The 24,242-nt window shown below is 58.2% G+C and overlaps 9 protein-coding genes across 9 annotated transcripts; 4 read left to right on the top strand and 5 right to left on the bottom strand.

Moving 5' to 3' along the window:
- Positions 1-49: 49 nt before the first annotated feature.
- PSEUBRA_001958 (Phosphoribosyltransferase domain protein) lies at positions 50-3,550 on the bottom strand (the record flags this gene model as incomplete). Its single annotated transcript, XM_016435139.1, has 2 exons — positions 50-938; positions 1,044-3,550. 2 exons carry the CDS (start codon positions 3,548-3,550, stop codon positions 50-52), a joined length of 3,396 nt encoding a protein of 1,131 aa, XP_016293521.1.
- A 387-nt stretch (positions 3,551-3,937) lies between these two features.
- PSEUBRA_001957 (RNA polymerase II accessory factor, Cdc73) lies at positions 3,938-5,338 on the top strand (the record flags this gene model as incomplete). Its single annotated transcript, XM_016435173.1, has 1 exon — positions 3,938-5,338. The coding sequence occupies one exon, from the start codon at positions 3,938-3,940 to the stop codon at positions 5,336-5,338; it is 1,401 nt and encodes a 466-aa protein (XP_016293520.1).
- Positions 5,339-5,543: 205 nt separating this feature from the next.
- PSEUBRA_001956 (uncharacterized protein) lies at positions 5,544-6,206 on the bottom strand (the record flags this gene model as incomplete). The annotated part of the gene is made up of 1 exon (XM_016435129.1): positions 5,544-6,206. One exon carries the CDS (start codon positions 6,204-6,206, stop codon positions 5,544-5,546), a length of 663 nt encoding a protein of 220 aa, XP_016293519.1.
- A 614-nt stretch (positions 6,207-6,820) lies between these two features.
- Positions 6,821-7,378, bottom strand: PSEUBRA_001955 (uncharacterized protein; the record flags this gene model as incomplete). Its single annotated transcript, XM_059464709.1, has 3 exons — positions 6,821-6,932; positions 7,072-7,184; positions 7,346-7,378. 3 exons carry the CDS (start codon positions 7,376-7,378, stop codon positions 6,821-6,823), a joined length of 258 nt encoding a protein of 85 aa, XP_059321218.1.
- Positions 7,379-10,256: 2,878 nt separating this feature from the next.
- Positions 10,257-11,915, top strand: PSEUBRA_001954 (Phosphoenolpyruvate carboxykinase, ATP-utilizing; the record flags this gene model as incomplete). Its single annotated transcript, XM_016435184.1, has 1 exon — positions 10,257-11,915. One exon carries the CDS (start codon positions 10,257-10,259, stop codon positions 11,913-11,915), a length of 1,659 nt encoding a protein of 552 aa, XP_016293518.1.
- Positions 11,916-12,313: 398 nt separating this feature from the next.
- PSEUBRA_001953 (AMP-dependent synthetase/ligase) lies at positions 12,314-14,395 on the top strand (the record flags this gene model as incomplete). The annotated part of the gene is made up of 1 exon (XM_016435182.1): positions 12,314-14,395. The coding sequence occupies one exon, from the start codon at positions 12,314-12,316 to the stop codon at positions 14,393-14,395; it is 2,082 nt and encodes a 693-aa protein (XP_016293517.1).
- A 261-nt stretch (positions 14,396-14,656) lies between these two features.
- On the bottom strand, positions 14,657-16,291 carry PSEUBRA_001952 (Sodium/calcium exchanger membrane region; the record flags this gene model as incomplete). Its single annotated transcript, XM_016435131.1, has 1 exon — positions 14,657-16,291. The coding sequence occupies one exon, from the start codon at positions 16,289-16,291 to the stop codon at positions 14,657-14,659; it is 1,635 nt and encodes a 544-aa protein (XP_016293516.1).
- Positions 16,292-17,260: 969 nt separating this feature from the next.
- On the top strand, positions 17,261-22,879 carry PSEUBRA_001951 (Protein of unknown function DUF3684; the record flags this gene model as incomplete). Its single annotated transcript, XM_016435160.1, has 1 exon — positions 17,261-22,879. The coding sequence occupies one exon, from the start codon at positions 17,261-17,263 to the stop codon at positions 22,877-22,879; it is 5,619 nt and encodes a 1,872-aa protein (XP_016293515.1).
- Positions 22,880-23,085: 206 nt separating this feature from the next.
- Positions 23,086-23,511, bottom strand: PSEUBRA_001950 (Mitochondrial pyruvate carrier; the record flags this gene model as incomplete). Its single annotated transcript, XM_016435152.1, has 2 exons — positions 23,086-23,382; positions 23,455-23,511. The coding sequence occupies 2 exons, from the start codon at positions 23,509-23,511 to the stop codon at positions 23,086-23,088; spliced, it is 354 nt and encodes a 117-aa protein (XP_016293514.1).
- Positions 23,512-24,242: the final 731 nt, after the last annotated feature.

Raw genomic sequence — 24,242 nt, 5'->3', positions numbered from 1 at the left:
TGTATGCAGCATTGAAAACGAGAAAACCTATACATTTTGACTGTGCCATCTACTTGGCAGCCTTGGCCGCCTCGGCCTTGGCCACCTCGCTAGTGCCGTAGGTGATGCGGTAGTCGTTCATCTTTCCGATCTTTTCGCCGTAGGTCGTTTCGTCGCGCTTCATGAACTCGATGATCTGATCGAGGGTCACGACGGAGTAGACCTTTGTGTTGAAGCGCTTTTCGACCTCGGTGATGGCGGAAGTTTCGCCGGGGATGCCGTCCTTCTGGCTCTTCTCTTGACGATCGAGAGCGATGACGACGCCGGCGAGTACCGCCGCAGGTTGGGAGGCGAGGATGTCCATTGCCTCGTTGATCGCTGTTCCCGCTGTGATTACGTCGTCGAGGATCAGCACGCGACCTTTCAACTCTGCACCAACAAGCGACCCGCCTTCACCGTGCGTCTTGGCCTCCTTACGGTTGAAGCAGAACCCAACATCCCGTCCGTGCTGCAACTGCAACGCCATGGCTGTCGCCGCCGCCAAAGGGATGCCCTTGTATGCGGGACCGAATAGCACATCGAATTCAACAGCCGATTCGATGATGCGTTGCGCATAGCACGACGCAACCTTGGCCACCTTCGCCCCCGTATTGAACAACCCGGCGTTGAAGAAGTACGGCGAAAGTCGACCGGACTTGAGCGTGTACGGCCCGTCAAATTTGAGGATGGCGCTGTCGAGTGCGAGTTGGATGTACGACGATTGGTAGGGGGCGAGCTCGACCTTCACTGGCGCCGCAGCGGCGGCGGTGGTGGTGGTGAGCGCAGCCCGCGCGGCGTCTTCAGCGTCGGAGAGCATCTCGGCGTCGGCAGGCTTCTTCTTCTTGGACGGTTGCGAGGAGAATTGACGCCCGCCGTCGGCAGACGAAAGGTCCGTGTCGAAGATTCGGAAGGACAGTGCGCTGGCGATAAGATGGCGGTGGGCAAAATTTTAGAAGGTTAGTTGTCACGGTCAGAAAATTCGGGTTGCGGACATGGCGCTTTGCTGTGGGGGAAGCGAAACTCACCTCTTCTCCTGCTTGTCCAGCATAAGGTTGACACTGTTGACCGCCCTCCAGATGGGGAAGCTGAGTTTGTACTCGAGCTTCTTACCCTCGTGCTCGCTCGGCAGAACATCGACGATGTAGCTGCCCATCTTCTTGCCCTTGAGCAGCTCCCCGAATTCGCCGGGCACGTGGTCCAATACCGGGTAGTGGTTCGCAATCAAAAACGCCAGATCCTTGAGCTCGGCCTTCAACACAGTCCTCTCCTCGATGTGCGGTCGGATACTCAGCAGACCATCCGAGATGATGCGCCACTTGCACTCGAGCGTTCCGTCACGACCGGCGTCCTGGCGACCGAGACTCTTGATGCCGCAGTTGATGAGGCGGAGCGAGATGGGGTTCATGTGCGGGTGGTTGCCGCGACCGGGCCCGCCGGAGGTGATGACGGCGCGCGCAGTGGTCGAGGTGAGGTAGACGGAACGCAGAGGTTGGTGGTCCTCGTTACGAACGAGAAGGTTGCGAAGGGGGAAGGTGTCTTTGAGGTCGAAGAACTTTTTGCATGCCTGGACCTGGTCGTTGGAGGGAGGGATGTAGGCGAAGGGGTCCTCTTTGTAGGGGAGACCGCCGGGAATGCCGTGGCCTTCGGAGACGAATTTCTGCTGCGCGGCCTTGCGTGCTCGGTCGGCGGCGTGCTTGTCCTCCTTGACGTTGGTCGATGCGTCGACCTCGATGGGCTCAGCTTCGGTGGTGACATCCTCCTTGAGCTTCTTGGCTGCGGGCTCGGCACCGTCCGCGGCTGCCTCGGGCGACAGCTCGCGCTTGGCCGTGGTGGTGATCGACTCCTCAGCGGGTTGAAGTGCATCGAGGTGGTCCATGGCGCGGATCATACCGGCGGCCATGCCCTCGTCGTCCGGGTTGCCCACCTTCTCGAGCAGCGCGACAAAGAAGCCACCCGTGTCCTGCAGGTGAGGGTAGAGACGCATGCAGTGCTGCGTACCGAGCGACTCCTCGTCGCCTTGGGGCCAGAGCGACTTGGGCGTGCGCGAGGCGAGGTCGGCATCCAGCTCGTTGAGCTGCTCCCAGTCGTTGATCCATGCGATCTCAGGGAGACGGTTGCGGTACTCGGCTGAGCCGATCTCTGGTTGAGCCGCCTCGTTTGTCGAAGCCTCTGCGTTGGTGCCGTCCTCGATGACAGCGTCGGCAGTCTCGTCAACTTCACCCTCGGCATCCTTCATGTCGGCATCGACCAGCTCGCCCTCTCCGTCCGCAGCGGCGGCGTCGACCGCATCGACAGCAGCAGCCTTGGCAGCCTTCTCCTGAGCGTACTTGGACTTGCCGAACAGATGAGCGCCTCGACCGGGAGCCGCACGCCAGGTGGTGAGACCCGGTCGGCGCACGAGTTCGGGCAATCGCGAGCTGCAGTCGACGATACGCACCTTGCCCTCGAAGCGACGCAGCGCCTCGGCGACGACAGCCTCGTTCTCGATGGGGTTCATGGAACAAGTCGAGTAGACGAGACGACCGCCCTCGCGCAGCTGGTTGAGACCGCGCATGAGGATCTTGAGCTGAAGCGCGTGCAGACCGACGGCGTTGTTGGGCGTCCACTCCTTCCAGATGGGCACGTTCTTGCGAATGGTGCCGTCGCCAGAGCAGGGCACGTCGGCGAGGATGCGGTCGTACTTCATAGCGGTCTGGACGACTTCGGCGCCTTCGTCGGCGGCCTTGTAGGGTACCGTGATCGACTGGTAGTTGGAAGCGTCGAGGTTGGTGACGAGCAGATTGGGCGAGGGGAGGCGTTGCGATTGGTGGACGAGCATGTGGGCGCGCTTGGTGTCCGAGTCGTTGGCGATGACAAGACCGGTGGGCATGGGGTTGTAAGCGCTGGGAGCGGAGGTGAAGGGCGAGTGGAGCGATTCGATCAGCTGAGCCGTCTTGGAGCCGGGGGCGGCGCACATGTCGAGAACGAGATGGTGAGGCTGCACGTCGAGGAAGAGAGGCGGCAGCATCGAGACGGCCTCTTGACGGCTGATGGAGCCGACATCGGTCTCGTGGACGAGGAATTGGTGGAAACGCTTGAACTCGGGCGACTTGCGGATGACGTTCTTCTTGGTGTTGAGGTGCCATCCGAGACCATCTGGGTACCAAGGCAGGTTCTTCGGCGGGTCGACCTTCTCGCCATCGAACGTGACATTGGACAGGAATGGAATATAGATGTCCTGGAGCGCCTTGAGGAGCTGCGGTGTTGTCTCCTTGCCGGCGGTGAGTCGAAAGGTGGTGGGCAGGGGGGTGCGAAGGTAGTCCATGAAGGTGGCCCATTCGGAGGGGTCGAGGATGCCCTGGTCGATGTAGTAGGCCTCGAGACGAGCGTTCGTCTGGTCGCTTGGGAAGTAGGAGGCTCGCTGACCTCCATTGTGAGCCCCACGTCCTCCGCCTCGACCGCCGCCTCCTCCACGACCACGACCTCCTCCACCGCCACGGCCACGACCGCGACCGCCTCCTCTTCCTCCGCCACGGTTACCTCCACGAGCCATTGTAGAAAGCTACAAGTCGGGTTGAGGGACTTGTAGGTGATTGGGATCGGGGATGCACAGCTGTCGATGGCGTCGATCAGTATGCAGTTGGTGGTGGCGAAGGGTAATGTAGCATGTACTCATTCCATTCGGTATCAACTTTTTTAGGACTTTTCTTGTTGCGCTGCGCTGTTTGAGCGAAATTTCTTCTCAAATCGGCCATAAATCGGGACTCGGATTTCAGAGACCTCGCCGTCGCAGCTCGCGCCAACACCAACACTCTATCATCGACTTCTTCCGCACTACGCACCTCGACCCACGATCTTTCCTTTCCTCTGCTCCAACCTCGCGCTTGCATTTACAGACCATTGCCATACACTCGCAGCGCGGTAAACGCTTTTTAGAGCAATGGCTGCCACGGCTTCTTCCAGCGCAAAAGATGCCCTCGACTTGATTCGAGAGGCGATCAGATCCACACCCAACCCGGTGGACCCGCTGGCATCGATACAGCTTCTCGACAGTCAGTCCGCACCAGTTACATCCATTCTTCAAGCATCTTCCATCAAGGTTGGTGGAGCCACATTGAACAAGTCTACCACCACACGCCTCGCAAGATCCAGAGACGACCTCGCCTCTCGTCGTTCCTCTGGCAACCTTCCGCACCCGGACGCAGAGCCTTCGTTCTTCTACGATGTCGAAGCCGTGATCCTCGCCCTGCAAGCGCGCGATGAGCGTCCAGGTGCCTATCTCGCCCAAGCGGCCACCGCCAAAGTGGCATCGTTTCCGACGCTCGACAGGGCGGCGATCCTCGACTACCTGCTGGGCCGACGAGACGACTGGGCGGGTGTGCTCCAACTCGCTGACCTTTCCTCCGCAGCAACAGCATCGACCGGCACCGCCTCCATCGCTACCACCAGCGCGGATGCTTCTTCCGCCGCCGAGGTCGGAGGCGTCAAGCGTGCGTACCAGGTCAACGCGCGCGATGTCGAGTATGTCAAACGCGTCAAGGGGACGTACGAGATCGTGCTGCGAACGCGCAACGATGCGCTGCGGGGCAATCTGGCCGGTCTGACGGGCGGTGCGGCCGTCTCGCGCGTCTCGAGCAAGGTGGCCGACTTTGAATCTTTCCGACGATCATTTTCGGCGAAAGTGGAAGCGGCGCGGCGGGCAGCGGGCAAGGCGCCACCCCCCGGAAGTGCTCCATCGGCGTCGAGACCAGGTGTGTCTGCTAGTGGCCAGGTGAGGAAGCAGCGAGCACAGGATCCCATCGTTGTGCTGTCGAGTTCGCCCACGAGTCTGTTGAACATGTTCAACATCAAGCAGTTTTTGGAAGAAGGCGTGTTTGTGGCGCCGGAAGAGGCGAGGCAGCGAGCGCGCGGGGTCGCAGACCTCGTCGTCTCCATCACCAGCCGCGGCGGCACGGGCGCTCAGGGTGGCGCGGCGGGCGTAGGAATCGGGAGGAGGATCTTGGTGGTGGACAGTGCTGAGGCCGTGACGAGGTTGGGCGGGTCCAGCGCCTCCGCCCCCGGATCGGATCCGTGGAATCGCGTCATTGCCGTCTTCACCACCGGCCAAGCATGGCAGTTCAAGACCTACCGATGGACCGAGCCGAGGGAGCTGTTCAAGAACGTCATGGGCGTCTACGTCAGATGGCACAACGAGCCGCAGAACCCCAATGTCAGGGATTGGAATGTGGTCGAGGTGCAGGTGGATCGGAACAAGAGGCACACCGACAAGCAGGCGGTGAGCCACTTTTGGAGGCAGCTCGAGAGCTGGACGCAGCGCAGGAAGCCGAACCTCATTGCATAATGAAGATGCTCTATCACTTGGTGGACCCTGCAACCGAATGTCCTTCTAAATCGGCATCGTCCGCGTGCTTCACCTTGGTCTGAGTCAGATGCGTGTTCGCCTGTGCGGCACCTGCGTATGAAATGATCAGTTTGGATATCGTGTGCGGAGAATAAGTTTACATGGCATATGGACTTCCGTGGGAGTAAAACGAAAGGATCGTCGTTCATCTGCGGAGCAGACGTATTGTTCTTCCGCTGGAGACGGGTGGTGGGCTGGCTCCCGAGGCTTCCTCGATCTTCCTCGCAGACACGCGTGTTGGTCCCTTATCCTCGTCCTCCTCGACCACTACCGGTGCTGTTGCTGTTGTTGCTGTTGTTGTTGTTGTTTCCTTTTGCTTATCGCCGCGTCGGGTGGTAGCGGGATTCTCTCCGAAGCTGTAATACTCCTTGGAACCGCGATCGACCTGCCAGAGGGCGGTGGATTCGTCCCACTGTGCACCGCGTTGTCGTCTCGCCCACACAAGGAGGCTGTTCCATCCCGCCGACGAGGTGGCCGCTTTGGACAGTTCGACGGTTCGTTCCTCCTCGCGGTCGATCGAGAGGAAGGGTAAGGTTGGCGAGTTGCCGCGTTCCTTCGATCCCTGTTCGATGGGTTCGATTACCTCTCTTGTTCCCGGCGGTGGCATTGTGGCGGTTGCATCAGTGGTCGAGGTTGCTATGACACCCACATCGAGCGTCGATGTCGATCCTTCGGGTACGGCTGCTGCAGCCAACCGCTTGGCCTCCTCCCGCGCACGCGCCGATGGGGGGACGTATCGATTCGAATACGGCTCCACTTTGGGCACTCGGATGAGCACATCCTTCGGCGTCGTGCGTGTCGCCGGCATTGTTCCTGAAAGAATGGGGTGGGGTGGGAGTGCGACGGCGCGGAGATGGGCGTGTGGTGGGCGTCGAAATGAAGGTTATGACGAGACGCGTGGGTTGTGAGCCAGGGTCCACCGATCGTGCTCCTTCGACCGCCCGATTTCGGCGTTCTCCCAAGCGTCGACGCTCGCTTTCTCCGCATTCGAGCCGTTGCTTTGTCAGCCTAGCGGGTGCCGGTCTGCATGGTGCGAGCCGCTAGCTCAGACACAGGAGAGAGAAAAGCAAAGATGGGCATGATTGGCCTTGCACACAATGGCAAGCACCTCGTCCGCCATGGTACGGCCATAAGATACCTACCACGCCAGAAATGTGCGGCGTAAATTGGGGCAGCAAAAAACGTGCACCAAATCCGAGCGGCTGCAAGGACTTCACGCATAGCCCGTAACGCTTCTTGTCAACCTTGTGCAGTCTCAAGCCGCCCAAGACGTCGCTATAGGCTAGCAAGTACCGTCCAGAACGCTACGCAGTGCTCAGCCGTTCGATTTGCTCTCACAGACAGCACCTTGCAAGAAAGCAAAAGCGACACGAGAAGAAGGCTATATTGTCCACCGCGGTGATTAAGACCGGCGTTTTGCGATCATACATAGACGCCAACAGCATTGAACAGAGCAACGACGCCAAAGCCTGCCTGCAGACTGGCGACGACGCCGACGATGATCTCTTTCGATGTGACGCTTCGCTTTGGTAGTCTGTGGAGCGTTTCGAGCGAGTGGGCAGTTGGGCCGTATTAGGATGGGATCGACGTCCGCAGAGGTCAATGGGGTCAGTATACGTGCTGATGACGAGATATCCGAGCGGTCCCCGCATCCAGATGCATGCGATACTCACGTTGTGAAGTAGAACGCGGCCAGGAAGACGGATGAGAGGAGGACAAAGGCGAGATAAGGGAGAAGTGCGGTCGGGATTAGCGGCTTGAAGGGCGGCGCGTTTGCGTGTAGCGACTATCGAGATCAAAACGAGGTGAGAGAGCGCAGCGTTGAGGAGGATTTGGAGTCGGGAGGGTGGTAAGCAGGATGAGACGCTCGTCAGTCGCTGTCAGGTGCTCATATCTATGCGGCGGGCGCAGAGAGCCAGAGTCAAGCGCAGGGACGCTGATACGTACCGCCAGTGGCCTTGGTCTTGTTGCCTCGCTCATGGTCGACGGATGAGTTCGCGCGTGTACAGCAGAGATGTGGACGCCGACAAGGAGATGCTAGTGAAGCAGCTTGTGCATGCTTGAATCTTCTGAGCTGGCCAAAGCGGGCGCGCAGACGTGGAGTGAGATTAGTCATGTGTAAGTAATGCAGTTACTGTACCCACATTTTTCCAGAGTTGTTACATTTTTGAATTTGGTCCAAGCGATATCGGAAGACTCGGGCTGTGGGCCGGGATCTGTTTGTTCGTCCAAGCGACAAAGCTGCCAGTAGTCACTCGCGGCGTACTACTGTAGCTTTGTTCCATTTGCATGTGCGATGTCGGCTCGACCTCATAGCTTCCCGACCCAGCATGGGACGGCTTCCATTGGTGATATTACGCTGCTTGGACGCAAGTCAGAATGCTTTTTCGTCTCGAAAGGTGCTTTGACTTGCACAGCTGCCTGTCGAACAGTCACGCAAAGGAAGCCGTTCTTGCGTCGATGCACCCTGCAGGGTCAAGCTCGAACATTTTCGTGCGATCGCAGCGATGGTCAACTGCATCAAGCTCGACGAGGGGAGAAGACAGCGAAGAAGAAATATCGGGTGTCTCCGGGACCCGCAACTCTCCGAAAGCGACTCGGCGTAGCGCGCATTGGAAATGCAAACCCTGGATCCATGCTCTGTACTCGCAACAACGCTGGCAGACTACTGTAAGAGCCGATCGAGAGCCTCTGAGACTGGCGCTGGGATCGACAGTTGCCGTCTGTCTGGGGACCTGCATGCCGAATCGCAGCATGTGAGCACAGCACCCCTGTCGAGGGCCGCCCGATTGGGTGCCGCCCGCATGCGAGAGATTGTGAGGTGGGTCGCTGCAAAGCCCGCCCGCCAGTCCCACCCCTGGACCCACACTAAGTTAGTGAGCGACGCTTGATATCGACGTCAGAGAGCGAGCGCTGCCTGTCCGTGATGTTCCGATTCTGTTGCTTGGATTCCGATCCTAGCCAGAGAGCCTAGCTCGCCTGCCTCGAGACGCAAGTGTTGAGAAGACATATATACGAGCAAGACCTCTGGTTCGGTTCTTCCAACTCTTCTTCCCTCATCATCCCCCTTTCATCCTTGCTTCCGTTGCCTGGTCCTTCTCGCATTTGTTTCATTGCCACCACCACTCCTCGGTCATCAGGACATCAGCGCATTTGTCGTTTGGTAAGTTTTGCTGCACACCTGGTCGTCGTTCTCGCTTCGTGGGCTCCCGAGCTCGTTGGTATCTCCCCCACTTGGCAGAGCTGGAGCATCAGTGGCATGGCAAGGCTCTGCACTCTTGTCATCAGCTTGTCGTCGTGGTCATGCCATCGTTGTCGTCGTCGCTGCTGCTGCCACGCTGCTTGATGCCAGGGCATTGATGGCTTGTGCAACATCGATGGTGCATGCGTCGTGCAGCCAAGCGGAAGAGTCGACGGAAAGATCCGTTCAGAAAAATGTGGGGAAGAAGCGTGCGTCTCAGTCAGCCGTCGCTCTTTTCTCTCCACTTTTTCGGGTCGACCGGCTACTTTGGCTGGATCCTCGCTCTCTGTCTGCTCTGCTCTCGCATGGTCACTCGTCGTATCCATCTTGGCATACTGTCAGGAAACTGGTAGTCAGCTCGATGATGGCGACGGCCGCCTTGACAGGTGATGCGTAGGCTTGGATCGTCGAGGCACAGCCATGACGGATGCCGATCTGCTGTTGGCCTGCCTGCTTCTCGGTTTGAAGCGGACGATGAATCATTTTGGCTCGATTCCAAATGGACCAAAATTGTTTTATTTTCCGCTTTCGCCTGAAACCAAAAAAGCGGCAGCAGATCAGCAGAGCGCCCATTTCCGATCTGCCCCGCCCTGTCGCACAAAGAGCCATTTCACATTTCACAGGCCAACGGCACTGTCTCAGCCGTGATTGCTCTCCCTTGTGCCTAGCCGCCGCCGCCTCTTGCTCGCCCTCGCCCTCGGCCCCTCGCCAAGCGTCGTGGTCATCATCGCTCTCTTGGCCTTGCCTTGAGGCGAATGTCGATCGGAAGCTGGCACAGGCGAGAAGCCGAGCTGGGACTGCCTGTGTGCAGTCCCAAGATCGGGATGGAGCTGTTGCCGTTGTGCCGGTTCTCAATGGCCGCCATTGTTTGCCGCGCTTGCCCGCTCAGTGCCTGGCTGCCATGCATGCACCGTCATCGACTGCTGCCTTTCACGGCCGCTGCTGTTGCTCGATGTTCTCCCCTGCCCGTTGTCGTTGTCGTTGTCGACTTCCGCTTGACACTTGCTCGTCGTCGTCGTTGTCCATGTCGATGATCAACGCTGGGTTGTGTCAACGAATCAACAGCGACGTCGATGCAATGTCGGCAGCCAATGACAAACGAGCGAATGTACATTCGTGCATCTGGCCAATGCGGTCAAGGCAGTCTTGCTGCTGCTGCTGCTGCCGGTGTCACGGGTTCAAACCTTTCTTTTCTCCGATGCTTCAACATGGCACATGCATCACCGCCGCCTCTGCCTGTCTGCTTGAGTGTCACTTTCGCTTGCTGGCCTGGCCTGGCCTCGTTTCATTTCACACATCGAGACTGACTATTTGCCTCACCTTTGCCCCGCCTTTTCCTTCTCGCCCGCTCCGCCTCCACCCTCCCTCTGTCCCCTCTCTCGCCCTCGCCCTCGCTCCCACGGGTGTTTCCGTGTGGCTCGCCGACCTGTCCCACACTGCTCTGCCCACCACCTCCTCTTCCCTTGCTCGTCGCATCACTGCCTCGTGCTCTTCATCACTTCCTTTCTTCTCATCCTCTCACCACATCCAACCTCGTCCTTCTCCTCCTTACCGCTTCTCACCACAGCACACATATCTACACCCAGCATCATCACCCTCTAGAAACCCTCGCCCAAAATGACGTCGCCAGGAAACCACCACGACGAGTTGCCCACCAACAACCCTCACTACACCCTCCTCGGTGCCGAACTCAAGCTCTTCTCCGATGCCGGCTTCGACATGGACCGTGTCCACCTCAAGCGCAACGCTTCCGTCGCACAGCTCTACGAGGACGCCATCAAGAAGGAGGGCGCCGTCATCTCGTCCGCCGGTGCCTTGATCAACTACTCGGGCAAGAAGACCGGTCGTTCGCCCAAGGACAAGCGTATCGTCTTCGAGGAGACCTCCAAGGACCACGTCTGGTGGGGTCCCGTCAACATCAAGATGGACGAGCACACCTTCGAGATCAACCGTGAGCGTGCCATCGACTACCTCAACACGCGCGAGGACATCTATGTCTTCGACGGTTTCGCAGGCTGGGACCCCAAGTACCGCATCAAGGTCCGCATCATCTGCTCGCGTGCCTACCACGCCCTCTTCATGAACAACATGTTGATCCGTCCCACCCCCGAGGAGCTCGAGCACTTCGGTGAGCCCGACTTTATCATCTACAACGCCGGCCAGTTCCCTGCCAACCGATTCACCGCCGGTATGACTTCCTCCACCTCGGTCGAGGTCAACTTCAAGCGTCACGAGATGGTCATCCTCGGCACCGAGTACGCCGGTGAGATGAAGAAGGGCATCTTCTCGGTCATGCACTACCTCATGCCCGTCAAGTTCAACCAGCTTTCGCTCCACTCGTCGGCCAACGAGGGTCCCGACGGCGACGTCTCGCTCTTCTTCGGTCTCTCGGGTACGGGCAAGACGACGCTCTCGGCTGATCCCAAGCGTGCGCTTATCGGTGACGACGAGCACGTCTGGTCCGACGAGGGTGTCTTCAACATCGAGGGTGGTTGCTACGCCAAGTGCATCGGTCTTTCGGCTGCCAAGGAGCCCGAGATCTACAACGCCATCCGCTTCGGTGCCGTTTTGGAGAATGTTGTGTACGACAAGAACACGCGTGAGGTCGACTACGACGATGTCGTCATCACCGAGAACACGCGTTGCTCGTACCCGATCGAGTTCATTCCCAACGCCAAGATTCCTTGCATGGCCAACTCGCCGCCCAAGAACATCATCTTCCTCACGTGCGATGCGTACGGTGTGTTGCCCCCTGTGTCGAAGCTCGACGCCAACCAGGCGCAGTACCACTTCATTGCGGGTTACACCTCCAAGACGCCCGGTACGGAGGATGGTATCCAGGAGCCGTCGCCAACCTTCTCCACCTGCTACGGTCAGCCTTTCATCGTCCTTCACCCCCGTGTGTACGCCAAGATGCTCGCCGAGCGCATGGAGAAGCACAAGGCCGATGTCTGGCTCGTCAACACCGGTTGGGCCGGCGGCAAGTTCGGTGTCGGTCAACGTTGCCCTCTCAAGTACACGAGGAAGATCATCGACTCGATCCACGACGGCTCCCTCGCCAAGGCCAAGTTCAAGAACTTCGGCGTCTTCAACCTCCAGATTCCCAGCCAGATCGAGGGCGTTCCCGAGAACCTGCTCAACCCCGCCACCAGCTGGCCCGACAAGGACGCCTTCAAGACCGAGCTTCACAAGTTGGCCGAGATGTTCAACACCAACTTCGAGAAGTACGCCAACGACGTCAGCGCCGAGGTCTCCGCTGCTGGACCTAAGCTCTAAGGGATGGTAGTTTCGCCGTTTGAAAAATATACATGTTTGATCCTAAGCTTTGGTGTGAGCCTGGTGTGTGTGTGTCTTGAGCCGATGGATGCGATGTTGCGGATGGTGGATGGGCTGTGTACCTCATCGCGAAGTAGCGCATATGTGGGATGCTTTGCGAGTTGATTGCTGAGTCTCAGCATGGTCGGGGTGAGGGAGGAGGGGACACGCGAGTCGACACTGAGGCTCGGCTATCCCGGACTTGAAGGGGCCGACAATCGGTAACCCCGCAAATTCTGGGGCATTCTTGGCAGCCGACCGACGCATTGACCCGTTTGACCGGGATGCAACCTTCTTCCCCGGACCAGCTCTCCTTCATCCTTTCCCCCTCCATCACATACACATCGGTTACCGCAGACATGGACAGCGTCGACGCATCGATTCAGGGCAAGCTGGTGTGGTCGCCGACCGACCCCTCGGCCACCTCGATGGACCGTTTTCGGCGAACCATCAACTCTCGTTTCTCGCTCAACTTGCAAGACTACAACGAGCTGTGGGAATGGTCCTGCGAACACCTCGATGAGTTCTGGTCGACCGTGTGGGACGAGACCAACGTCATCTCGTCGACCAAGGCGGTGAAAGCGATCGATGACAACGCGGAGATCTACCCGCCTCCCCGATGGTTTGAGGGTGCGAGGTTGAACTTTGCCGAGAACCTCCTGCGTCATGGCCTACCTTCCTCCCCCCTGCGCGAGCGGGTTGCCGTCATTCAGTCCACGGAGGTCGACACGAGCACAGGGGAGCTAGATGAAACGAGCATCACCTTTGCCCAGTTGTACGAGTTGACCGCCAAGGTCGCCGGTGCCATGCGCAAGAGAGGGATCAAGAAAGATGATTGTGTCGCGAGCTATTCCGCCAACAACATCGAGAATCTGGTCGCCTTCCTGGCTGCATCGTCCATCGGCGCGGTCTGGACGAGCGCCGCAGCGGACTTTGGACCGGAAGGCGTGTTGGAGAGGTTGAGGACGGTGAGGCCCAAGATGCTGGTCAGTGTCAATGCGGTTCGGTATAATGGGAGGGTGCATGATCATCTAGCGAAAGTGAGGGGGGTGGTGGAGGGACTGGAAGCCGATCGCGGGGTAAACGAGCAGGCGTTGGAGAGCGTTGTAGTTGTCTCCTACGTCAAATCACACCCGGTCCCAGAAACCTCCAATGCAGGGACCGAGTGGTGTAGCTGGGACGCACTGCTGTCCGAAGGCGACGAGGGAGAGATGCAGTTCGAGCAGCTCGACTTCAACCATCCCTTATGGATCCTGTTCAGCTCGGGAACCACGGGCAAGCCGAAAGCCATCACTCACCGCGCCGGTGGGATGCTTCTCCAGCTCTCCAAGGAGCACATCATCCATGGCGGGCTTACCACGGATGACGTCTTCTTCCAGCACACCACGACGGGTTGGATGATGTGGAACTTCCTCATCGCCGGACTCGTCGTTGGATGTCCCATCGTCCTGTATGACGGATCGCCGTTGAAACCCGTCTCTGTGCTATGGGATCTGGCGGCCAAGTGGGGCGTGACGACGTTCGGTACGTCCGCTGCGTACCTTGGGGCTCTCTCCAAGACCGACTACAAGCCTATCGAGGCGCACCCGGATCTCAAGGTCCGGCAGATTCTCAGTACGGGTTCGCCGCTTCGTGCAGAGCTCTACCCGTACATCCTGGAAAACATCGGTGATGTGCTCATCGGATCCATTACAGGTGGTACGGACCTGTGCAGTCTCTTTGCGGGACACAACGTGGCCCTTCCCGTCCGAGCCGGCGAAATTCAGGCGCGAAACCTAGGAATGGCCATCGGCGTCTACGACTCCACTTCTAGCAGTCTCGTCACCACGCCCAACACCGTCGGGGATCTCATCTGTCGTCGTCCCTTCCCAGCCCAACCACTGGGCTTCTGGCGTCAACCCGAGTCCAAGTACTTCGACTCCTACTACGCCCAGGTGCCGGGGGTTTGGTATCACGGCGACTTTGTCTGTCTCTCCCCCCACGGTGGGCTGGTGATGATGGGGAGAAGCGATGGGATTCTCAACCCTGGCGGAATTCGATTTGGCAGCAGCGAGATCTATGAGCTCCTCGAAAGCCCCGAAAACCCCCTGGCATCCACCATCACCGACTCCCTCGTAGTCGCCCTCAAGACGAAAGCGGGAGACGATGAAGTCGTATGCCTCTTCCTCGTCCTCAGCCCGGTAGCGCGGATCGATTGGGAGGGCTTCAAAAAGACAATTTCGAGTCTCATTCGGACCAAGAGAAGCGCAAGACACGTACCGAGGTTCATAGAGAGGGTCGAGGAGGTGCCGAAGACGTTGAATGGGAAAAAGGTCGAGGTGCCCGTCAAGAAGATTATCAACGGTGCAAGTGTCGGGGAGATCAACAGGGCTACGTTGGGGAACCCGGGGAGTCTGGACGAGTATGTGGGATTGGGGGAGCGATTGAGGGGCCAGCTGTAGAGAGCCTAATCCACAAGGGCACGTGGGGCAGCGGCGGTGCTGCATCATTCTGCGATCAGGCTGCAAGAACCGCCACGGTGGCCAAGTTAGAGCAGCGTCGCTCCGAATGAGGAATGGATGGCAACACACACACCCCAAACACGCAGTCACCGTTCTGGTCTCGGCATAGAATCAGCATAGATTAAAGCGTGCAACGGAAAACAACGACAAACGAGCGTGCGATGAGAGAACGAATCCTATTAACAAAACCCTTTCGACCAATCAACCGGTCTTGCAGTACTCATCGGAAAAGAGCGTGTCGGCGAGGTCGTCGGGGACGAACCAGACGGTGAGTGCGACAATGAGATACACCATGATGAGCACGAACCCCTCGAGGTAATTCGACCTGTTGTCGGCGATGGCAAAGTTGACGATGAGCACGGTCAAAAACAGCAGGATGGTAGCGAAAGGGTCGAAGAGGAGGGTCAAAGGTTTGCCTCCCATCCAAGCGATGAGGACGAGCAAGGGGATGACGAAAAGGGCGATCTGGATGGACGAGCCGATGGCGATGGAGCTGGCCATCTGGATCTTGTTCTTCCACGCAAAGATGACGGCTGCCAGATGCTCAGTGGCGTTGCTGGCAATCGGCAACAAGATCAAACCGATCCAGGTGCGAGTGATGGCGCCCGTCGAGGTGACCGAGTTGATCGCCGTAACGAGCCATTCGGACGTAACACCGATGAGACAGGTGACAACGACGAGCGAGATGATGACGCCGGTCATGTTCATGTTGGGCTGCTCCTCCTCATCTTCGTTGTCGTCCTGGAAAAACTCCTTGTGCGACGAGAGGGAGAAATACAGAAAACCGATGTAGATGAGCAGCAGCAAGACGGAGACGCCACGGCTGAACTTGAGAATGTCGGCACGCTCGACGGTGTTATCGAGGTTGCCGAGGACGGCATGGAAGGCCGAAGGGATGACGAGCGAGATGACGGCCATCATGAGGAGCGACGTGTTGAGCTGAGCGGGCGCTTCCAGAAACACCTGCTCCTTGACGCGAAGACCACCGACAAAGAAACACGTGCCGAGCACCAGCAAGAGGTTCGAGAGGATGGAGCCGAGGAGCGAGGTCTGGGTGACGATGAGCTCGCAGTTGAAGAGCGAGACGATGGCGACGATGAGTTCGACGGCGTTGCCGAGGGAAGCGTTGATGAGACCGCCGATGGTCTCGCCGACTCTGAGCGAGAGTTCTTCGGTGGCCTGGGAGAGGATGGTGGCGAGAGGCATGATGGCGAGGAAGGAAGTGACAAAGACGGCGATGCCGTTCTTGGTGACGTTCTGGTCTAGGGCGAAGTGGAGTGCCCACGAGACGGGGATGAAGACGAGGAGGATGTTGAGGAAGGAGCCAAAGAGGATGTTCTTGAGACTGGCGAGAGTGCCAGGAGGTTTGCCGAGACGATGTTCGGGAGTGAAGAGCTCGTTGAAGGAGCGTCGCATTGTGGCTTTGGAGTCCATGGTGGCTCGACGAGGGGGACCGGCAAAGGGACCGCCGAGACCTTCGCCGATGGAAGATTGATCCCGGTCGACGGTGCGCTTCCTGGTGCCGGATGAGAAGGCAGGATCAGAGGAGGAACCATAAGAGCCGTCATCGTTTGTGGAGCTGGCTTGACCCTTTTCGAGCATGTCGGGTTCCGAGTCGGCGATGGTGGCGCGCTTGGGACGCTGGGTGACGTGGTTGGTGCTGCTGGCGTTGGAGGCTCTGGGTGTGGAATTGACGAGGGCAGGCTTGATGTTGGAGGTGTAGGGTGCGTCGGAGGTGGAAGCGTTCGAGGTTTGCTCTGCTGTCGAGGCTGCGTTGATGGCAGGAGTGGCCGCCGACGAGGCCTCTGCTGTATGAGATGGTGTCGAGGCCGACATGGTGTGCAGGTATCGTGTTGGATGTAGCTGCAGGTCCTATGAATGTGATCGAGTCGAGACGGGTCAAAGGGGATGCGTGTGGTGTGGGTTGACCAGGAAAGACGGTGGTCGAAAGCGAAGGTTGCAGATGAGCTTGAGTCAAAAACGTACTTGCGGTGTCCCTGCCAAGAAGTGTCAAACGTGCTGTGTGTGTGTGTGTGCCTTGGACCACGGGAGAGGGTTCCGTCTTTGCTCTCATTCCGAGTCGGGTGGTTCACTCCATCTCGCACCGCCTTGTTGGCTTTGCGTCACACTCTCTCGCGTGCACAGCCAAGAGCCAAGGCGATGTGCTAAACTCAGATCAACAACAGCTGCAGCCCACCTGCAGCACAGCACACGCTCGTCAATTTCCACAAGAAACAACACCCGCACGCATCTCCATCTTGTAGCGCCCACCGCATTGTGAAATGACGAGAGTGGGTTGACAATGCAAAGCACGCTGATGACGAGTGGCAGTCCGATGAAGCTACGTGATCCAAAATAGAGCCAGCTGTCGAGTGCAGTGGTGGTAAGATGAGCTCGGTCGATGCTTGGTGCTATGCTGAGAGAGCAGTCTGTTTTCAAGAATGACGTTGACACTCGCCCGCTCTCTGCCTCGACCGCCGTCTCCGACGGGCAAAGGCGGCGGTTGAGCGAGTGGCAGCATAAGAGACACGGCGGTTGAGCGGGCGCGCGAGTCGATTTCCAATTCAACAGCCCCTTTTTTGGGCAGAATGTTAGTTGCCGATTCTCGACAGTTGACAAAATTGGGCTCGGGCTGAGCTCAGCGCTGCCAAGCCACGGCTCAAAGATGGCTGAGTCGGCCGCCCAAAAGTGTTGGTTGCGTGCGTACGCCTTTCAATGCAGGGTCCTCCTCGAACAGACGCTCCCTCGTCAAGGTTGTCGCCTCCTTGACTGACCACGTCCTCCATCTTAAACAGCTCGCCCAACATGGCCGCCTCGGCTGCCAGCGAGCTCGCTCGCAAAGCTCTTCTCAACGACGCTCGCCAAGAGGAAGCCATCACCGTCAATCAGCGCGCCCTCATCGACAAAATCCTCGCCAGGTACGCCGCTGAATTCACCGTCTTCAGAGAACTCCTCCAGAACGCAGATGATGCTGGTGCTACTCACTGCGAGCTTCGCTTCGAGTCACAACGTGCCAAAGCGGCTGCTTCCACTGAAGCGGGTGCGTCCACCTCAACCCTCTTACCCGACTTCAAAGCTACGCTCAGCAACTGGGTCTTTCGCAACGATGGCAAACCTTTCGGCAAGGACGACTGGTCGAGACTTCGAAGGATCGCAGAGGGTAATCCTGATCCGGACCGCATCGGTGCCTTTGGTGTCGGCTTCTACTCGCTCTTCAGCATCTGCGAAGAGCCCATCGTCTCCTCAGGCGACGAGCTCATGGGCTTCTTCTGGAAAGGCGATGCCCTCTTCACAAAGCGAGCCAATAACGCCGATCGCCAAAACTCACCTTCCGGGAATCCATGGACCACCTTCTTCATGGCTCTCCGTGAACCCTCGCCCTTCCCAGACTCGCCCATGGCCCTCGCCAAGTTCCTTGCCACCTCGCTCACCTTCACCACCAAGATTCGCTCCGTCGGCCTCTACTGGGACGATCACCTTCTCTGCAAGCTCGATAAGAAGCTCGCTCTCCCCAAGTCCATGTCCATGCCCGGCCATTTGAACGCATACAGCCCTAATCGTATCATGAAAGTGCGTGACCTCGAATCCACCGCTGTTCAAATCGACGTGCAAGCCCTGCAACTGGTCATCGATGCAGCAGAGAAGGAAAAGCCCAGATCCAAGCAATCGCTTGCGTCCGCGCTTGGCAAGACAGCCGGCGGTGGCTTGACTTCGATGCTACAGAGCGCTTTTGGCTTTGGATCTTCATCCGCAAAGGAAAAGGAAAGGGAACGAGAACGCGAGCTGCAACGACGAAGAGAAGCGGACGCTGCCAAGGAACAAGAGAAACGCCGTCTCGATGCCACGGCCGCCGCGCTCACGTCCGTCTCGGCCTCGATACATCTGCGCATTGCCACCGCCAACGTCAGTGTCTCTTCAGATAAAGCCTTCGAAAGAGAGATCGAACGCAGCACAAAGAAACCACCTCCCAAAGTTACCGCCTTCCACCTCATTTTCACCGGCAAAGAGGAATACGACGCCAGCTTCCCCGACGAGAACGACGAAGCCGACGCCTCGATATCGATCACGTCCTCAGCTGTTGCACTCGACAAAGGCGTTCGTCAGATCTTCTCTGGACTCATGCCTCGTCTCGAAGACCAAGGTCACGCCTTCATCGGCTTCCGCACTCATCAGACCACTGGTTTCAGCGGCCACATTGCTGCCCGCTTCATCCCAACTGTCGAACGAGAATCGCTTGACTTTGTCGACAAATACTGTGCCCAGTGGAACTCGGAGCTGCTTTCCATGGGCGGTTACGTCGCACGCGCAGTCTACGAGAACGAGCTGACCGACATTGGTCGTCTATGGACCAACACCTTCTCGGACAAGCGACCGGCCAAGCCTGACGATCCTCTGGCAACAGCACTCAAAGATCGTGCGCTCCATCTCATGCGCTTCTTCACCTTCCGCGCCTCGTCGCCATCGTCGCGCGTCTCTTCCCTCTTCCTCACCTCCTTCTTCGGTGCAGCACGCCAGAACACCATCTCGCTCATGTCGACGCGCGGTGTCAAGCATTCAGCTGCGGTCCGCATTCCCAACGCGCTCCTTTCGGACTTCATCAAGGACCTTGCTGTCATTCCCCCGGATCACGTCGACGAAGCTGCCGATTTTGTGCGAGAAGTCCGCTCCCGCAACCTCGTCCAGGATATCACCATGGACGATGTCTTCTCAGAGCTCTCCTCGCGCGCTCTCACGCCACTCGAGATGGTCGCCTGTCTCAAGTGGTGGGTCAGCGTCGCCGCGCATCCTTCCTACGACATCAGCTTGCGCTCCAAGCTGCTCAACAATGCTATGCTCACCATTGCGGATCCCAAAGACGCTGCTGTTCCCGAAAAGATTCAGCCTCTGAGCTCGGTGCGCTTCTATCTCAACACATCTCGTCTGCCCACCGACGTGCCTCTCCCAGACACTTGTCTTTCGTACGAGGTCTCCAAGTCGTTCACCACCAACGAGCTCTCGCGCGTCTTTGGCTGGTCCGAGCTGACGGTGTCGGCGTGGCTCAAGAACCTCGTCCAGATCAGTGTCCAAGCTCAGCGTTCTGGATCGACTGCCATGGCTGAGACAAACTTGCAGACGACGCCCGCCTTTGCCGAAAAGGTGCTTCTGACTTTGTCTCGAGCTTGGTTCGCGCTGCCTTCCTCCCAGCACGACGAGATTCAGCAGATCTTGGCCGACGTCACCTGCATCCCCACTCGCCTACAGATGCAAAAGCCCAACGATGCTTACTTTTCCAACGTCTCGCTGTTCTCCGATCTGCCCATTGTCGAGCTCCCTACAGCACAAGTCAAAGGCAATCTGGAAAAGATGCTCATTGCGCTCGGTGTGCGTCGCCATGTCGAGCTGCAGATGATCTTCAACCGCCTCGTGGCGGGCGGAGGATGGTCGCACGTCGATCTAGTCGCCTATCTCGCTTCCAATAAGGACACGCTTTCAGATCTGGAGAGGGAAAGGCTCAAAAAGACCGCCATCTTCCCCAAGCACGGCGAGGTGGGCTCTCTCAAGGAAGACGGCAAGCCTCGCATCGTTCGTTATCGCGCATCCGAACTGTACGAGCCTACCGAGGCGCTCAAGGCTCTCCAGTTGCCGGTACTGGACTGGGCCGACAAGCCGTGGAAGCCTAACTCCGACGAGGCTCGCTTTGTCTTTGATCTAGGCTTGCGACGCTACCCGCCCATGGAGACCGTGCTCGAGCTGGCGTCCACCTCGTCAAATGAGGTTCTGCGATCAAAAGCCATGGCTTTCTTCTTCGACAAGTTCCACGCGCACTATGCCAACCAGTACACGCTCTACCGCGCCGAAAAGTACGCTTTCGTACCAGCAAGACTGCCCAACGAGAACAAGCTAGTGCTTCGCAAGCCCACCGAGGTCTTCACGAACGCCGAAGCTGCCGTCATGGGCTTCGCGGTTGCTGGACCCGAAGTCAATCTCGCAGATCTGCCGAAGCTTGGCCTGCGCTCGAATCCGACATCAGCGCAATTGATCTACAAACTCGTCAACGCGCCGACCAAGGACGAAGCACTGGCACGCAAGATCTTCGAATACCTGGCTACGGTGCCCGAATTCAGTCTGAACGACTTTGCCCAACTGCGAGGCGCCGAATTTATTCCTGTGCGTCGCAACAAGCCCAGCGCTGCAGTGGATGCTGCCGCTGCGAAGGAGTCGTCATCATCGTCTGCCACGGGCGAGGTGGTATTGGTGGCACCCATGAACTGCTACTTTGGCGGCTCGGCCTCGGACACGCAGTTCAAAGATGTCTTCTTCTATTGCGACTTTGGCTCAGTCGCAGGAGCCTTCCTCAAGAACTGCGGTGTTCGAAACGAGCCCAGCATCGAAGAGGTCGCCGAGCGTTTGGTCAGTGAGCCGCAACGCTTCTACCAGCTCGCCGGCAGCGCGGACGCCTACCTTGGCATTCTTCGCCAAATTGCCACGAACTGGAGCCGCATCCGCACTCCCCTTCGCAATCAAATGGCACGCTCTGCCTTCTTGCTTGGCTCGAAGCGTGTCAACGAGAGTAAAGCAAAAGCAAGCGGTCAAAGAACAGGTCATCTGCTGGACGATGATGACGACGAGCAGGACGAAGAGGCAGACGACACTGGCACGCTGGTCTACGCGCTCAAGAAGCCATCGGACGTCATCATTGTCGATGACGCCAACTCGCACATGCTCTTCGCTTCGTCGCTTTTCTATGCGCCACACGAGGATCTGTTGCAAGAAGGGCTGTACGGGAAGCTCGGCTCGCCTCGCTTGAGCGCATTGGTCGAGGAGCGCTATTCGATCGAAGGACGCGTCCTCAAGGACACCCAGCGCGCTCGCGAGATCAAAGCGCTCGTCCTCGAACGTACGCCTCTCTTCCTCTTCGAGAAGCGACAGTCTTCTCGTTCCGAGATTCGCAAGGATGCAGAGTGGCTCAAGGGGGCGCTGGAAGTCGAGGAGATCGACGGAGCGGGACTTCGTCTGGTACGAACGCTGCGCTACGACCGAGTGCACGAACAAAACGTGCAAAAGTGCACCGCTACTGCGTCGATGCGTGGCTCCAAGCTGATCCTGCATCTGTCGTCCTCGATGGAAGTCGACTTCTTCGAGGTGGCCACGTCGCTGAGCAAGTATCTGCTCACCAAGCAAAGATTGCAGGAGGTTCTTCTCTACATGACGCTGCTTTCGACCTCGCTGCGCAACCTCAAGCGCCGAGGCTTCCACGTGGACAAGATTCTGTCGCAGCGCAAGGCGGAACGAGAAGCTGCCGAGGCCAAGATGCGGGAAGATCGCCTGAAAGCGGAAGAGCGAGCTGCCGAGGAGAAGGCGACAGATGCCAAGCTGGCCGACTGGCGAAAGCAGGTGCTGAGCGTCTTTCCCGACGCAGATCCCAGCTACGTGGATCAGGCGCTTCGAAGCCACAGCGATGCTCACGTCGAGCGCACCACGAACGACATGCTCAGCAGCAACTATCCGCGCAGAAGCAAGGAGCTTCCATCGACCAGCAATCAGCTCACAAACGACTTTGGTGCACCTTCCGATCTCCGAGCAGGCGGCGGCAACATGAATGCTGGAACGGGCTTCTTCTCTGGCTTCAAGAACAAGTTCATGCAGGCTGGAGGCAAGCCACGCAGCTCGCTCGCCGACGGGACCAGTTCGATCGAGCGTCCTGGCGCAGGTTCAGGATGGCCAGCAGGTCCAGAGGGCATTGCAGCTGCTGGACGATCCGATGAGGATCGATCGTTGGGCGCATTGTCACCGTCTTCGTCCTCGACAGGCATGACTCGGGCCGCGACAGCTCCGACCAGCGAAGTGACGCCTCTCTCTTCGATTCAGAACAACGTGCTCAAGGCGATCCGTGCCTCTCGCCCGGACGCGTCTTCGACGATCAAGAGCGAAGCACGACAGACGCAGATCAAGGAAGCGGCCAACTCGTACTGCGATCAAGGCGTCGAGACGGATCTCAAGCTGGCGGGCGAGGTGGCAGGAATGAAGGTATACCTGCACACGTCGCTCGATGCTGCCTCGATGCTGCAAGCCAATGCAGCTGCGCTGGAACGCCTGATCAACCGCGTCTATAAGCCCGTGGGAAGCATCTTTGGCCTTGACCCGCGAAGCATGTACGTGTTTTGCGATACGGCTGGCCCAGCGATTGCATTCAATCGCGGCGGAGCCATCTACCTCAACTTCCGGTACTACCTGGCGTGGCACGACGAGATGGTCAAGCAGGGCAAGTTGGCGGATCCGCTCGTGTCGACGTATTTCAGTGTTGCGCACGAGATCGCGCACAACGTGGTGGCAGCGCACAACGCGGAGCACGAATGGTACTTTAGCGCGATTGCGGAAAAGTATATTGTGTCGCTGGTCGAGTATATTGCGCGGGCGGAGGGTGGTGCGGGGAGTCGGGCGTAGTCATAGCGTGTACGACTGTTGATGGACTGTAACGAAAAGCCATTGCTAGACTCTTCGGTCGGCGTTGTGTTGATACTGACTCTGCATGTTTGTGCCTGCAAGTATGAGATGGATAATGTACAAGGGGGAGGAGGTCTTGAAGGTGGCATCGCCGGTGGGTCGATCTACTGTAGCTGAACGAGCTATAAGGGGAGAGGATATCGAGCCTATGCCGATGCGACCTGAGGTGTTGGGAGCTTGGCGCGCTTCTCCTTTCCGCCAAAGTGGTGGTAGTTGGCGAACCTGAGCAGCTGGCCAGCCTGTGCGGTGGCATTGGTAGCGTGACAAGCAAAGAGCAGGTAGTTCCTCGGTTGGACTCTCCAGGCGAAACGCATGAAGACGGTCGAGTAGGCGCAGAGAGCGCCGCTCATGGTGCCCGAGATCATCTCTTCATCCTTGGACAGATCGGCAATGGCTGCAAGGGGCAGACCCCAGTTGGCCACGGGACCCCAGAAATGTGTCGACTGTTGAGGGGAGGGAAGAACGATGTCAGTGTACGAACGAGGGTCGTGGCTTCGGAGTGACGGTCAACATACGAAGAAGTACTGTCGGCCAGCTGGCGACTTGATCCAGTTGATGAATTGAGACGCCATGGTGTATGGTGTCGTATGCGAACGGGGACGGTGATCGTATGAGTGGACAGGTTGATTGCGATGAAGGAGAATCGTCCATTCAGGGTCGAAAGTCGGGTTCGAGACCACAAAAAGTTGGTCGTTGCTCAGTGCGCTTTCCCTTCCCGCCGTGGTTTGGTGGGAAAAAGAGTCACATCGTTGCAGCCTTTCGCGCGTCCTTCCAGTGGAATGAATATCGGGACGTGATTTGATCTTTGCCTGAATCGGCAGATTGCGATCCACCCTTTCTAAACAGCTGTCTGTGAGATCGCTGCCAAGCTCGCGTGGTCTCTCAAAAGCGGATGGACCGGACCGCATTCCGCCTGAACCCTGAGCACCCCGCGGGCGGAGACAACTCTCACGAGCCGGTCCTGCTAAAATTGGATGCCCCGCTAACCAGTCTCCCTGACTCGTTCTCCGCTCGTATCTTGTGCATCCGTCTGCGTTTCCTTGTGGCTGATCCTCTTCTCGATTCTCGTCGTCTCAAGTGCACATGTGGCGCAAATGACCGGGAAGAGGCCATGAAACTGGCCATGATGGGTTTGGTACGCCGGCGTCATTGTGTCGGCAAAGAGTGTCGCGTGAACCATCATTTTCCAGCATCCTTCGCGGCTAGCTCCGTCCGATCGGCCCATCGTTTGCTTATGCTCATGCACACAGCTTGTCAGTGAGATCAGAATGTTTGTGGCCAGACAAATGGCAGCGAGCATGCC

Source organism: Kalmanozyma brasiliensis, assembly GCF_000497045.1.
Source record: "Kalmanozyma brasiliensis GHG001 unplaced genomic scaffold PSEUBRA_SCAF16, whole genome shotgun sequence".
Lineage (NCBI taxonomy): Eukaryota > Fungi > Basidiomycota > Ustilaginomycetes > Ustilaginales > Kalmanozyma > Kalmanozyma brasiliensis.
Note: the sequence above shows the minus strand (reverse complement) of the source record. Positions and strands in the feature narration are given on the sequence as shown.